We start from the raw sequence: 14,616 nt of genomic DNA on the forward strand, positions 1-14,616 counted from the left end.
TCCGGATTAAATGTTCGAGGGCTTTTATATTTTGCCGGGAAACGAGTGGAGAGGATCACTTTGTTGGATGTAGAGCTACATTTGTTTTTAAATTTTCTTGGAAAAAATCAAAACTCTCCGAAATACGGGATATTTGCTTTTCGTGGAAACGGAATGTTTGGAAACTCGCATGGTTGGAGCACATACGCAGCCATTTCGAAATGAATCGGTCGGTTTTTTGAAAGTTGAGTAAATATTTCTATGAAATGCGAGATCACAAAAATCAATACTATGCATGCAATAATGCGGGTTTTTCCTGGATATAAAAATTTAACAATTCATTACGCCGAAGGGAAAGAAAAATAGATATTTTTCTTGGCACTCGGGAGCATTGAATTTCGTGCATGCATGAAAAGTAGCACAAACGAAAAAGGCAGTGTGAAGGTTACAAATCATTCGTGTATCGAATGTGCCCTCCGGACGTCTTCTCGTCGAAATTCTCGTTGAAAATTCAACGAGCGTATACTTTTCATGTATTTTCCATTCTTACTTTTTCCCGTACCCCCATATTTTTTATTGAACCGTTTGAATGCACATTGAACGAAAAAAGTGCACATAGAAACCGAACGATGAGAAAAAAAATGAAGCACAAAAAGTAACGGCAAAAGGCGATATCTCTTTATTGTTTTTCTGTTCGAACAGGCGAGCACCCGGCTGCAATGCAACACGGCGGACAGCTGAGACTGGGGAATCCACCGTTCGTGATACTCCTAGCAAGTCTTTTAGCTTTTTTGAATCATCGTCACTGAAATGACAACATTAAAGCAAGTAGCTCGATAGAAGCGGGTTTCTATGGTTCACGCTTCGTTGCTACGGGAAAAAGGCCTACGCTCGTTGCACTCACGAATACTCGTGAAGTGAATCGACCGAATCTCCGATCCCTCGCACGGCCTTCCCCCCGGCCTCTCGACTCTCTTCCGCTCTTTCGCTCAATCTGGAGTATCCTTGATATTCCAGTTTTGCTACGGTGAATCGAGACAACCAAAGAGTGAAGAGTTTACCAGTGAGAGGGAAAAAGAGAGGGAGAGAGTGGGTGAGACGATGAGATCGCGGGGTGAAGAGACAGAATGATGATAAGTGTGCGCAGAGAAGCGTGAGAAGAGGCGTTTGGGCGACGAAGCTATGGATGACACCTCGAGCTTTCAGGGCGAGGGAGATCCTCTCGAGGGGAAACATCGTGAAACCGAAGTGTCTTGGCATAGTTCATACCACGAGAATAGACACCAGTAGGAAACAACGGTAAACTATCCAAGAGCAGGCTCGGGCATCGAGTTTCGAAACACGATTTCTCCGTGCACCCTGTGAATATTAAGCATTCGAATAAGCAGCTACAGTGAAAACGACACGCAAATCCAATCACAAACATTGATGCTTCATCGGCGTATATATGTGAATGAATGCATATAGACTTTCGAACAATGTAATATGTATACAGTTAGTTACGGGATCCGGGGACACTAACGATGATGAAATTTCAATCCCTCAACAGGATTGATTTGAGGACTTATCCAAAGTCTTCCTATAGCATTCCTATCGGCTTCTACTCCTTTGTCACGGTCAGTACAGTGCAGAGACTGCAGGTTCTCTGATTAAATCGATTCAGAAATCCCTCGCAATGTATATATTTTATCATATTTTGTTTTTAGGGAGTAACCTTTCGTAGTAGGAGTACTCGGGATCAATTGAAATGCTGGGTCGTAACAATTGAAAAAAAAAAAAAAAAAAAAAAGCAAAAACGTTTTTTTTGTACACTGATACGTTAATTACAGTGATTTTAATTACATCGTGAACGTAACAACGCACAAATTCGTTGAAGCATCGATATTACTTTTAATCTCTCTAGTATCGAATATTTTTTACATTCTCAATCCGTGAAAAACTTCCGTATGAATGGGTTGGAATTAATTTTGTTACGTGTATTGTTATTGCGGATCTTAAGAAAATCATGATTTCTAAGCATTTTGAATCTTATCGAACGTGCTGTGTTTTAACGAGTGACGCCACTTACAATCGATAAAATGATCGCGGTGACGTATTATCGGAAGTTCAATCTGGTTAGCTTGACAAGAGTCACAAGAAACGATTTATTGAAACGAATATTCGTCGGGACACAATGGATAATACTGAACTTCCTCGTGGAGAACGGTTCGATGAAATAATCCGGGAAGTCGAGCAGTCTTTGCAACAATCGACGTAATATACGGGGATTGATTGTCCTGGCCAGGAGAACTGTTATTGAGAGACTAAGCCAAAATGATAAATCACTGTTGAGGGAAACCGTTAAATCTCGTATTTAGTGTTTCGTGTGGGAATGAAAGATAAAGCGGGCGGACGCGAGTGTGTTGTGAAGGACGATTTTGTGAAAAGAACGCTTAATGATAGGTGCGTGAGTGCGACGAATAAACTCGTTTACTTAACACAGAAGAGGATTGTATCTCGAGCAAATCAGGCACAGAAGATATTGGTGTGCGTGAAAACTGTGCTTCACAGTTCTTGCCTTTCCCCTTATTCCTTTTACGCAGTTATCTTGATGACCACCGGACTTAATTGTGAACATGGCAAGCTAGCATTAAGAGTCCACCTGCTTTCGTGTGTGGTGTGGATGAAGACGTGCAATCGGTATTCAGGAATAATGGCAAACTTGAGAGAGAGAGAGAGAGAGAGACAGAGAGCGAAAATTGAATAAGTATGCTAGCCCGTTGACCGAGTTGAATATACCATTAGCGAGTAGAACCACCAGAATAGTATCTTTTCGTTATCTCTATGATATTGAAGATATATTATTTGTTTCACTGCTGGGGTTCGCCTCCACAGCCTCGAAAACGCTCAAATGGTCGAGCGGGTTTCCACCTCTCCCGCAGTTCCCACTTTTTCTCATTCTCCCTCCCTCCCGCTCTACCACGCTCTCCGTTTATCTCTATCTGTATATTTGCTTTTGGGGAATTACATGAAAATCGTGTACGGTGAACGTCGAGCGAAGAGAGTGCTCTGCTTAGAGTTAATCCTTCTGCTGAAACCAAATGCATTTTTAACGAACGCATCAGTACTGCGTTCTAAATGGTACGTATTCGCATGGTCTCTAAATATGATGCTCTACCGTGCTGGAAGAATTGGAGAGACAGAACAGCGAGAGAGGTAGAGCGAAGAAACAGGTCATTAACGGGCTTCAACGGGGTCCACGAGCTTTTCCTTTGACCAACTGTGAGACTAGAGATTACAGCATTGTGTGGAGTGAGTGCATGAATGAATGGGAGCGAGTGAAGCGGAGTGGCGTGCTCTTGAAAGAGAGAGAGAGAGAGAGAGAGAGGACACGAGTGAATTTATCATTCTGTATGTCGGTGAAGCAAGAAAAAGAATAAATTGTCAACCAGATCACGCCCGGAAATTGTACTTTTGTTCCTTTTTTACTTTCCCACTTCGAGAGCTATTGCCTCTCTGTGCTGCGCGCGCGACTCGCTTTATACCACCAGAATCAAAGTTACATTACGACGAAAAATCCGATAATAAGTAGAAAAGGGCGAAAAAGATGAAAATTCCAGCGGCTCTCGTCGAGATATGATTTCCCGAGAGGATGAAACGCTTATGCAAAGTTATTAAGCACTTTGCATTACTTTCGCAACGGAAGAAGAGATGCAAAAGCGAGAAGTAGGATAGTTCCAGGGTGCGAATGGAACAATTAACGTCGTATACATATATTATTCGTAGATATATACACATACGTCTATGTATGTATATATGTGAGATAGAAAGACGACATTCCCTCGTTCCTCTTGAAAAGTTATTATCGAGTTTGAGCCTTCTCACGAGCTTTGTTCCACATTAACTTTTCTCATTCCCAACCACCAGACATTAACCCACCAACCACCCATTTTTACTCTTCACTAACTTTAGCCTCCAAGTCAAGTCTCTACTTTTCAAGGACATGGCGTTTTGTACCGAGTATACTTATTCATGTTCGTACGTGCGCACGGGTCAATCGTTCCATATGCGCTTTATTTATTCATTTGGAATAACCAATCTCAGGCTTCCTAGTTTTGAGGCTTTCAAGGCCATTGTTGTTACAAAAGTTTGAGGCTTCCCAGGGATCTATCCGGCAGTCTCAAACTTATCATCTCAGACCTTATAAAAATTCCATTTCTTCCACGTCGCACTCAAACCTCTCTGATCAATGAAAAATATTGCAGGATTACATGACATTTTTTGACACCAACGAACCTCCTTGACATATCCAGTTTCGTGAGTTCAATTTTTTCTGACAAAATCTTCAATACATTTCAAACCTAAAAATAGTAATTTACTTATCTTTTCTATTCTTCGAAAACTCTAAACTTACTGGAGCCTCAAATAAACGAGGTGAAGCCAGGGTAGAAACATAACTCAGAATACCCCATACATCATACACACGTCATTTATTTAACTCACCATTCTATACGAGAATCTTCGTACCTTGATTATACTCCCTTTTCTTCCGGTCTCTCCTGGTCTCCCCTGTTTCCTTTAACTGTCAGAGTGAGGTGAGGAGCATCAGAGGAAATGAGGAAGAGAGAGCGAGGAGGAAGGTGATGCTTTCTCGCGAAAGCTCTCGTATATACGTGCGCTCAAGTTTCTCGTCATCCTTCTTCCCGTTGCTACTATAGGGGAAACAACGGAAGTCAGAGATAAGGGAACCAAGTTATATCTGAGTATACACACACTGTATATACTCATGTACGTTATTATGCGAGGCGAGCGTGAGTCTTGATAACGTAGACCACCATGGGGCATTATGTATATTATATCTAAGCGCGTTTTTCGTCTTTATTAGTGACAGGGGCGCGTACGTAACGCGAGCTTTAACGTTACAGCACGCAAAAGCAGATAGAAAAAGGCCTTCCCTACCACTCGTACGACCGCACGAGGTGGGACACGGAAGGACTCTATAGCACGCGTGGTTATTTTAATCCTCGTCGTAAATGTACCAAGTCTCCGCTGAAACAAGGCTTCGCTCTATGATAATAGACTCGATAAGGTGCATTACGATCTTTCGCTTCTTGATAACTAACCTTCTTATGCTTGCATATCGACCATATTATTTTTGCACGAATAATATCACACGTGCACTTGGCAGTGAATTATTGACGGCGAAGAACTTCAAGCTGAGTAAGTGAATCATTTGTGGTGGGAATAGAAACAATTTTGTCACGAGAACGAGTTTTCTAAAATTTTCGTACCTTTTTTTAGAGTTTTCTTTTGTCCGCACGGGTCGTACGTACCCGTGCAACGTGTACCGATGTTTTGAACTGTTTTTTAAATTAATTTTTGTGAGGATTTGTTCAAGAGGAGCTTTCATACCCTTCTGAATGTAAGTTTTTTTTTGAAACCTACCTGTATAATACGCAGGTCAAAGTTCGTAACGACAATGGATAAAAACACACATGGGACGGGATAATCTCTAGTCAAAGTTCAACAACATTGGTCGTCGAGACCGCAAAAATCTCCCGAAGTAGGATCATGTGGCCTCTCCATGCTTTTTCGGTGTCGTTTTATTTATTGTTTATTCTCGGTTTTTCTTTTTCCCTGCAGCGGATATGGGAAGCTTGTTCTATGGACGTAATAAGTTTGCAAAGAAGGGAATTCCAGTGGAATGTCGTAAAAGAGGCAGATAAGAGTTCCACCGAGAATTTCGTGGCATTTAGCTTGCTCAGGCTATCAAAGGAGTCTGAGAATGAGAATAAGAGGGAATATACAGGGTGAACAGGTTAATCCCATCCTCATAGCAAGACGACTCTTTTTCTTGCTCTCTTTACCTCCGCAAAATGACGGTTTTACAACGCGTCAAGACTATTTCACGAAACTCGACAACTTCACTTAAGCGGCAGCCCCACCTCGTATATCTTACTCGAGGTTTCTATGCTGGTTTTTACTAAACCTTATGCACTTGGAGTTTAAAAGCTGAAGGCTCTTGCTGGTCGCTTCCGTTGCCTCGTTGCCCCGATGATCTTGATACTGAAGAAAGAGAAGCGGAGAAATAGCAAGAGGGCGATAACGATAAGAGGATATAAAGCAGGATAAGATACGCTGAAGAATCTGTGGGCGGTCCGATAAGAACTTTGATTTTTTTTTGCATACTATGGTCCCCGGACCACTTGGTTAGATGCACCCTTGAAAAATACTCGAGCGCTGCTCGAATGGGCCAAGTTTGAAGGTCTTGCGGGTTAGTTTACTGGACGGGGACGAATGAGAGAGTTATAGGAAAATCGCAAGAGCGTGAAAAAGCTTTTGAAAACTGATCGCCTCGGTACTATATATGTCTTTGCTTCCGCAAGTATATCGACAAAAAGCACGCTACCTATATAGTTATACACGGGCTAAAGGATAGAATGTTTCATCGAGGGAAAATGTTCTCCAACTTCTTCCACGATCGAGGAGGTCACCGTCCTTCCTGACATATCATTAGTCCGACGCTTGAGACCCGGAAAAAAGATGAGTATCTCTTCTCACGGATATTATGCTTTTTCTCATCTCTTTTTCCCAAAGTAATTTTATCGGATCCTGCATTTCTTTGTTCTCATTTTGACAGGTTTGAGTCACATTATGCCTACCATTGAACAAAGAAAGTTACCACCTTTTATTCGCTCACTGAATACATCAAAGTCACGGATAAAAAGTATTTCTATTTTTTCATATTTTCAGATGTCCGATTTCGACTTTCCCCTGTCGATGCACCACGTTTTCAAAATTAGAGATAATCTCTATATTTTTTTTTCTCGACCTGCATAATTCGAAATGTGCTTTTTTCACATTGCTGCTGGAATTGGACGCAATATCGACGCGACAAGTCTGCAAGAAAATCAAATGATACATTAAAAAAAAATCGTTGCATTAACTATATGTCTTTAGTTGATATTTTTGTTGCTTCATCCAACATCCGCTTGCGATAAATAAGGAGCAGTTCATTCATCCCAAGGACTAAATTTTTGTATATGTGAATTAACTAAACGAGTGAAACCAAATCTTTTGTTCGAAGAACTCGAAACATTTGTTTATTTCTACTTAATTCACATACACTTTCATGATATATTTATTTGAATATCAAGTACTGAAGTATCTGAACGGTTTTATTGAGAATGATAAATATTTTGTAAATCGAATCATACTCGTCAGTTTAATATAACTCAAAATTCGTTAAAATGCGTTATTCCATTAGCCAACATGATTTGTGGAAAATAACAAATAATTTTGATAGCCGGATTTTTTCTTCATGTAGTTTAACCAAATCTTATCGTTTACGAACCAAATCAATTGTCTATACAAATGTCTACCTCTCAAATAGTTGATTTTCTTTATTTCAATCGTTGGTACGAAAAAATTTTCCGCATGTATTCCACAGTTTTCGGATGCATTAACTAAGCGTTATTGGTAATTAAATGAATGAATAGTCTACAGAAATGTGTCGCATAAATGAATTTTCTATGGCTTTGGATATAATATTATAGTTCAAAATCCTCCTTTTGTTTCGTGACCACGAAACAAAAGTGTTGAAATCTGAAAAGTGTTTAAATCTACATTATTTTCAAATCCAAATATATATATATTTTTTTTCATCCTAATTAATACATTGTAACGGCATAGCCTAGAACGATTTTTCAGGGAAATACCACGACAACATTTTTCCCAGCGAGAAATCAACGATCTCGTTGATCAATCTTTACACATCAAACTTTGTTATATCTTTTTCAAAAACAAGTAAGTGTGAATAGTAGTTGACTTGAGTCAGACATTCGCCGTTTATCTAGCTCATAATTGATTGCTTGTCAAAAACAAACGGTTTTTTTCGCACGCTCGAGTCCTGTCTATTGGTCTACTCCCATTAATATAACTGTAGATGATGTGTGATTACAAATATACGTGCAGTGATGTATTTCTACGTGTACACACATGTGTGAGTGAGGTGTGTACGGCCGTAAGGATCTTTAAACTGTGGATCTAACGTGGGTAAACTTCGTATAGCATGTCGGTGGTATGTTGGCAAAAGAGGCGTAGAGGAATGGGGCAGGAGGGAGGTGGGGTGGAGTGGCACAGAAGAGAGGAGCAAGCTTTTGCGAGGTGAGCCATCCCGGTAATACGCTTCCGAGCTCTTTGCCCGCAAATGCTCGTTCACACGCGCACACCCTCCATTTCGACTCTTCGCGTTCGCTCGCTCTTTTGCCCTCTCTTTTCTATCCAAACTTTCTCTTCGGGGTTCTCTCTCTCGACTAATGCAAACAGCGGGAGCGCGAGTGAAGCTCTCTGTCTCTCTCTTTTTTCTCTTTCTCTTGATCGGCCATTCTCGCGATGCTTGCATCTCGCTTACGCCCACAGGCATAGTTTCCTTTTCTCAAAACGGCGGTAGCACAAAATCTTGGTGCGTGTAGTATCATCGAACGGATTTTCAATCGCTGCACCGAAAGTACGAAAGTGCATTTCCTTCTTCTCTTTACTCTTACGAGCACGAAAGGAGACTAGTCGGGAAGAGCTTGCATATTTGTGTAAGATGCTCTACAGCGAATTCTCGTCAAAATGTTAAGGAAGCTCACGCGAATCTAATGGAAATCGAAAATTCCAACGTTAAGAGTTGAAATTTGAAAATATTGTTAGAAATATACACCGTGTGCATCTATTCCCGGAATTTTTATAGGATCTACCGTCTAGTTGTCGAGAAAACACTTTACGAAAATCTCATTTTTTGAAAGGTTATACACAGGCTCTTATGGCAGGCACACTTCCTGTGCGACCATTTGGATTTAATGAAATAGGATCCTCCCAACTTTAGAGAGCCAAAAACGAGAATAAGAAAATAGAATATATTTAGATATCAATGATGTCTTGAGAAAGCCTTGTTACCCGTGAAAATGACTTGGGAATGGAGAAAGTAAAACACTTATTGAGGTTAACGAGTAATGAGGACATAAACAGTGGAAGGTTTGACAACACCATGAGCCGCGGCTGCTCTAAAATATAGATATGCGCGTACGCTTGTAAATAGAAAATAGCTGTCGTCGTATTTTCCTTGACGATTTTACTACGAAAGTATTTTAACTGCTATCACTATATTAAAAATTGATCAGTCTCAACAAATAAGTAACACATAATTTTAATAATTCCGAGAATGAATTTAAATCGATTCTTTGATCATCGAAAGAGCAAAAAAGTTGAGTTGCTTTTTTGAATGACAAGTAACGCATGATCCTCCTTAAACTCGAAGATACAGAATATCAGAAATAAATGCCTGGCGGCTCAAAGGTCCATAAGACTCCGAATCTCCGTCTCGAATGCAGAGAGCTCTCTTCGCGACCTTGGAAAATATTTTAATCGCGGATGATAAGCCAGCCGATTTCGAATAAGTGCTGATGGGAGTTGGCGAAAGTTGAACGAGTAGTGCGTTGTAAAAGTCGTGTCCACCGCCTCGACGATGGAACCGATAGAGCACGATCTACATACGAAATCTCATATCCACATATTTATTACATACACACATACACGCACGCGGGTATACACTATGTGCTTGAGGATGTGCATGGTATGTAAAATTCGCGATAAAAAACCTACAGCTGGGAAATGAACGGGACGGATATAGCAAAAGGAAAAACGCTTGGAGCTGCGTCGAAGGATCGTTTTTTTCGTTCGACCGAGATCTCGACGAAAGCTTCCCTCATATGTATGTAGATATCCATGTATATGTTCTCTATTATTATTTATCGAGATGTAGATATTCCGACATGAGAATTTCACGCAAAGAAGTGGACCGTTTTCGCCCACCGTATATTTTTTATCATCTTGGACCCTTTTGCGTCGCACATCCCTTTACGAATACTCGAGTGACATACCGAGAAAAAATGTGAGTCATTTCGAGGTATATCGCCCTTTTCCACGACCCTCGAATTCAAAAACTCTGTCAACCTTCTTTTTTTTTATGTATCTTGTCAGATATTTTCAATTGTAGTTTTTTCTTGACGTGAAAAACTACAATTGAGCCTTTCCATCTACGAGCGCAGATGGAAAGGCTCAAATGTTATTTAGATATGTCCCAGAATTATTTATTTTGCATGGCATGATATGGTATCGATTGGATGAAATATTCCTGACCACACTCTCGTCTGAAAATTGTGGAAATTGAATTTTTGCAGAATCCTCCAGGCACTCATGCTTCTGCTTTCAATTTTCATGCATTTTTTTCAACAAAGAGAATCTTCAGAATAGTTGGTTTTCCAATTTTTTTAACAATATATTAATACATACTTAATTGATATAACAGCTCACTATCTTTGCAGTATTTCATCTTTTCATGATTTCGCTCAAGCAAAATTTTTATTCGCTCTACTAAAATTGTCTCAGAGTGAAACTAGTCAGTAAACCTAAATAAGCATGCAATATTATGCTGTAAATGGGACATTAATACGAGCTATTCCCCAATTCCCTTGTACCTACGATTCCTGTCCTCCAAAATTACCAGGAAGTGATTTGCTTCAATGGTAAATGCGCAAATGATATAGCACTGGGAACGTTTCAGATATTGCAAAGCCCATGAGTACATGCGAGATAATCGTCGAGGAAGAAGATTTGGACTGGTGAGCTGCGAGCAATTTCAACGAAAATGTACGTGTTTCGGGCACACCCGGCCGCTTACTTGGTAGCTTTCATCCCACAAACGTATGTAGTAACATAAATTTACTTTACACGCACATATGCGCAAGACATTCCATGTGAAATCGGCTGTATCATGCAATAAAACGAGATAGTTGTGAAAATGTAGGTTTTTTGATGAAAAAACGGTGATGAAATTTCCTCCGTTTTTAATTTTTCTACACGCAAAAAATTAAAATGTGTTAAATTACTGTTACGTTAATATAAATTGTGGACGATCTTGAATTTTTGAAATTATTAACCGTGCAGAGTTCAGTTTTGGGATAATAAAATAAAATTCCCCGTAAGCCATGGAAATGGTATGGAAATGTTTTAAAACGATTTTTCTCTCCGAATTTCATCAGTATTTGATGTGAGAGACGTTTCAATTCAACAATTTTGTAATGGGAAAATTTACTTTCCAGTGCACGCTGTAGATTCACGTTTAAATTCAAGAGGTCCGTGTCCGTAAATGTTACACACGTCATCCAAACATGCAAGGAGTTCTCTTACATACTCGTCAAATCCTCAGTGACTTAAATGGCAATGCTTCGTGAAAAAATATTCGTTTATTCCACGTTATGCTCTCTGTGGATGGAACGAGTGATTGCAAAGTTGCCTTATAAATTACACGATTCCACTGGAAACGTCATATTCGAGACGAAATATTTTTGTGAATCGTATTATTTAAATGTCAGCAAAAAAACTTCGAATTTCCAGTTTTCAAACTTAATCAAACTTAATCGGTACAGGAAAAGGATCGAAATTTTGTGCGGAAAGCACACGGTGAGACTTGCCTTCGCGGCAGAAAAAGTATCTTAGCAATACTTGTGACTCGAACATCCCTGGCAAAAAGAAATATCAAGAGACACAGTAGCGGTGCGATGCCAAATAGTGAAAAAAAGTTGTCAAAAAGTACACAAACACAGCAATGCAGGTTACTTAACTTAAAACTCACAATAACAATGTCAAAATCCAGCACCACCAAAATGAGGATGGCTGCACGATCGCAACCAATTTTCAAGCGTTTCTGAATTCTATAGTTGAATGATTAGGTATTTGTATTTACAAACTGTTTAAAAAATAGTGGATTGCATAAGAAAGGTTGCAGCCACATGCATCGATAGTATAAATATAATTTGCATCAGCTTCTTTATACAGAAACTTGATAATGATCGGGAGACTTTGTATCGGCGAAAGGAAGGGTGTGGCAGTGCTCGAGCTCGTGCCAACTTTTCCAATTCCCTCGCATTTCGCCTTTTTCAAAGGAGCGCACTATTAGTTACGTGGGTGGAAGGAAGACAGCGAAGAAGCTAATTCTTAGTTCTCTTAGAGATCCTTAAGATCTTGGGAGAAAGAATAAACGCACATCATTCTCTGATGAAAGTAGAAAAACATGTAGGTCACATTATCCGAAAAATTCTTCTGCCATGGATGAAAGTGTGTGGCCGGATTTTCACAGACCAAATGACTGATAGATCCCTTAATACTTGGCGTCGAGCCACTAGCACATATATTTTGAGGGATGATTTAACATGAAAATGGATGCGTTTGACTCCCTTGTGGCCATGTACATTTTCACTTCCGGCTTGGGTTTCAGTTTGAAGTCTCGCACTCTCGCGTCCTCTCATATACCTTGTTGGTATTAGAGCTCCGTCCGCCGCTCTGACTTTATACGTATATCCATCGCGTTGCCTCACTCGATTCACTCACGTTCTGCTAGCAAGTACGAGGGAAGCACATCAAAAGCATTAAAATGATATGATGCCGTTGATAGGATGCTGGAGCTGGGAGCACGAACGAAAGAGAGAGAGAGAGAGAGAGAGAAAGAGAGAAAGTGGAGTGGGTTTTCGTAAAGGTCTTTGCTATGACGAAACTCTGTTCACACTTGGTTGCGATCCGTTACTCATCTAATGCTTCGTTACACAAGCCATGCTGATGATATGTAGTAAAATTGAAATTAGACGCACTGGAATGAGTTCAACTGTATTTCTATTAACCCGTTATGAAATATATGAATGTGTTCTCGTTTGGTATTGATCTTTGATCTGGTTTGTCTTCATCATGGCGAGTATTCATCATTTAATTACTTTCCAAACAAGAATAAGGGCGCTGGGTCAATATATCCCGAAAATAGTAACCCAAAGAAAAATAACCTGGTAAATATTATTCCCGGTAAAAATAACCTATGTCAAAAATATCCCATGTAACCCCCGCATAAATAACCAGTCTATATAAACATCCTACGCAAACACCAATCACAACACAAGTAAACATATGATCATGTATATTTATGTGATATGGATAATACTGCATATTTCAGCATAAACATATATGTGTTCTCTTGTTTTGATCCCGGTACTTTTTTTATGCGACCATCATCTCCACGAACAATTTGCTACACTTTTATTTCTGTGAGTAATTCATAATAATCCACAATAATCATATACAGAAATACACCTCATATCACCAATATCCCAAACTATTTACACATTTATAATACGCATTTTGTATATGCTAGTTAGGAAATTTGTGTATACGGAGATAATTTGTATTGGGTTACTTTTACATCATGATATTTTGTACATGGGATAAAATAACTAGGATATTATTGCTTGGTTATTAAGCTAACTCCTGCATTGCATGCTAGTCAAATGAGTGCTAAATTTTCAAAACGCTTTTAGACCAAGTTTAACGTACCGATTAAATGTATTGTTAGTGGATTTGTATTACAACATATATCATTAAGATGTAAAAATATTAAAAACGCTAGTTTTGCAAAAGCATCAACTGATAAATGCAAATTTTCACACTGACACATTTTCACCGGTATTTTTCAAAGAATTATCTGCGTTTTTTGATCGATTTTATTGCAACAAGTCTCATTTTGTTCGTTAACTGGTCCTCTATGAATCCATCATGCAGTTATTTTTTTAACTTGATCGTTTCACTGTTGCAGCTAATTGTTTATTAAGTGAAAAAACTTTTTCATTCATAATTTCTGAAGGAATGAGTTTAAAGGAAAATCTACGTGGTGAATTCGTAGAGGATCAGTTGAGGAACAGAATGAGACTTGGTACAATAAAATCGGTTAAGGATATATTGCACAGGCGATACAATGTTGCCATGCTAAACCATGCTAAAAACATAAAAAAATTCAAAATAATCAGAATTTTATAAAATTTGGTGAACATATTCTTTAGTGCCAAATTTGACAATACAAATTTTTTAAGATTTTTCTTCTGTACAGTTATCAAGTAATTGATCACTAAAGTTCACGTGTATAAGCATAGCGTTTCCATATATATAGGTATACATTCCGGGCATAAGAAATCTGCTTTAATGCGTAATTACTCGATAACTAAACAGAAGAAAATTTTGAAAAAATTTGTGTTTTCGCACTTGATGTTGAAGAACATTATCACCAAATTTAATCAATTTCTAATTATTTCGACTTTTGTATCATTCACCCTTAAAAAATACAGATGATTCTTTGAAAAATACCTGTGAAAATGTGCCATCATGGAAATTTGCATCTATCAGTTGATAGTTTTGCAAAACTATGATTTTAAATATTTTTTCACGTTAATATGATATGCTTGAATACATATCTACTAACAATAATGTTAATCGGTACGTTGAACTTGGTCTAAAAGCGTTTTGAAAATTTAGCACTCGTTTGACTAGCATGTACAGGAGTTACCTTAATGCATGGAATATTTAGGTCGTACTCCAAGACTTGGAAAACATTTAAATGGACATTTATAGCGAATGAACCAAGGTTGGAAAGCCTCATGTCAGATGAAACTCAAAAACTTTGATGAGCTGAAAACTTCTATGGGCATTCAATACTCTATCGTGGATCAGAGTTTTCTTTCAAAGCATCAGCCCTTCAAAATATATTGACAGATTATTATTTAACCGTTATTCATAGCA

The 14,616-nt window shown here is 38.9% G+C and overlaps 1 protein-coding gene across 1 annotated transcript in view; it reads left to right on the forward strand.

The window, feature by feature from the left end:
- The window catches only part of LOC122419509 (SPEG neighbor protein-like), a 41,019-nt gene extending 37,595 nt beyond the window's left edge, over positions 1–3,424 (forward strand). The window contains exon 6 of the mRNA XM_043434135.1: positions 682–3,424. Coding sequence (XP_043290070.1) covers positions 682–788 — 107 coding nt within the window. The 3' untranslated portion in view covers positions 789–3,424. The remainder of the gene's footprint in view (positions 1–681) is intronic.
- The last annotated feature ends 11,192 nt before the right edge of the window (positions 3,425–14,616 follow it).

Source organism: Venturia canescens, chromosome 1 (genome assembly GCF_019457755.1).
Source record: "Venturia canescens isolate UGA chromosome 1, ASM1945775v1, whole genome shotgun sequence".
In the NCBI taxonomy this organism is placed as follows: Eukaryota; Metazoa; Arthropoda; class Insecta; order Hymenoptera; family Ichneumonidae; genus Venturia; species Venturia canescens.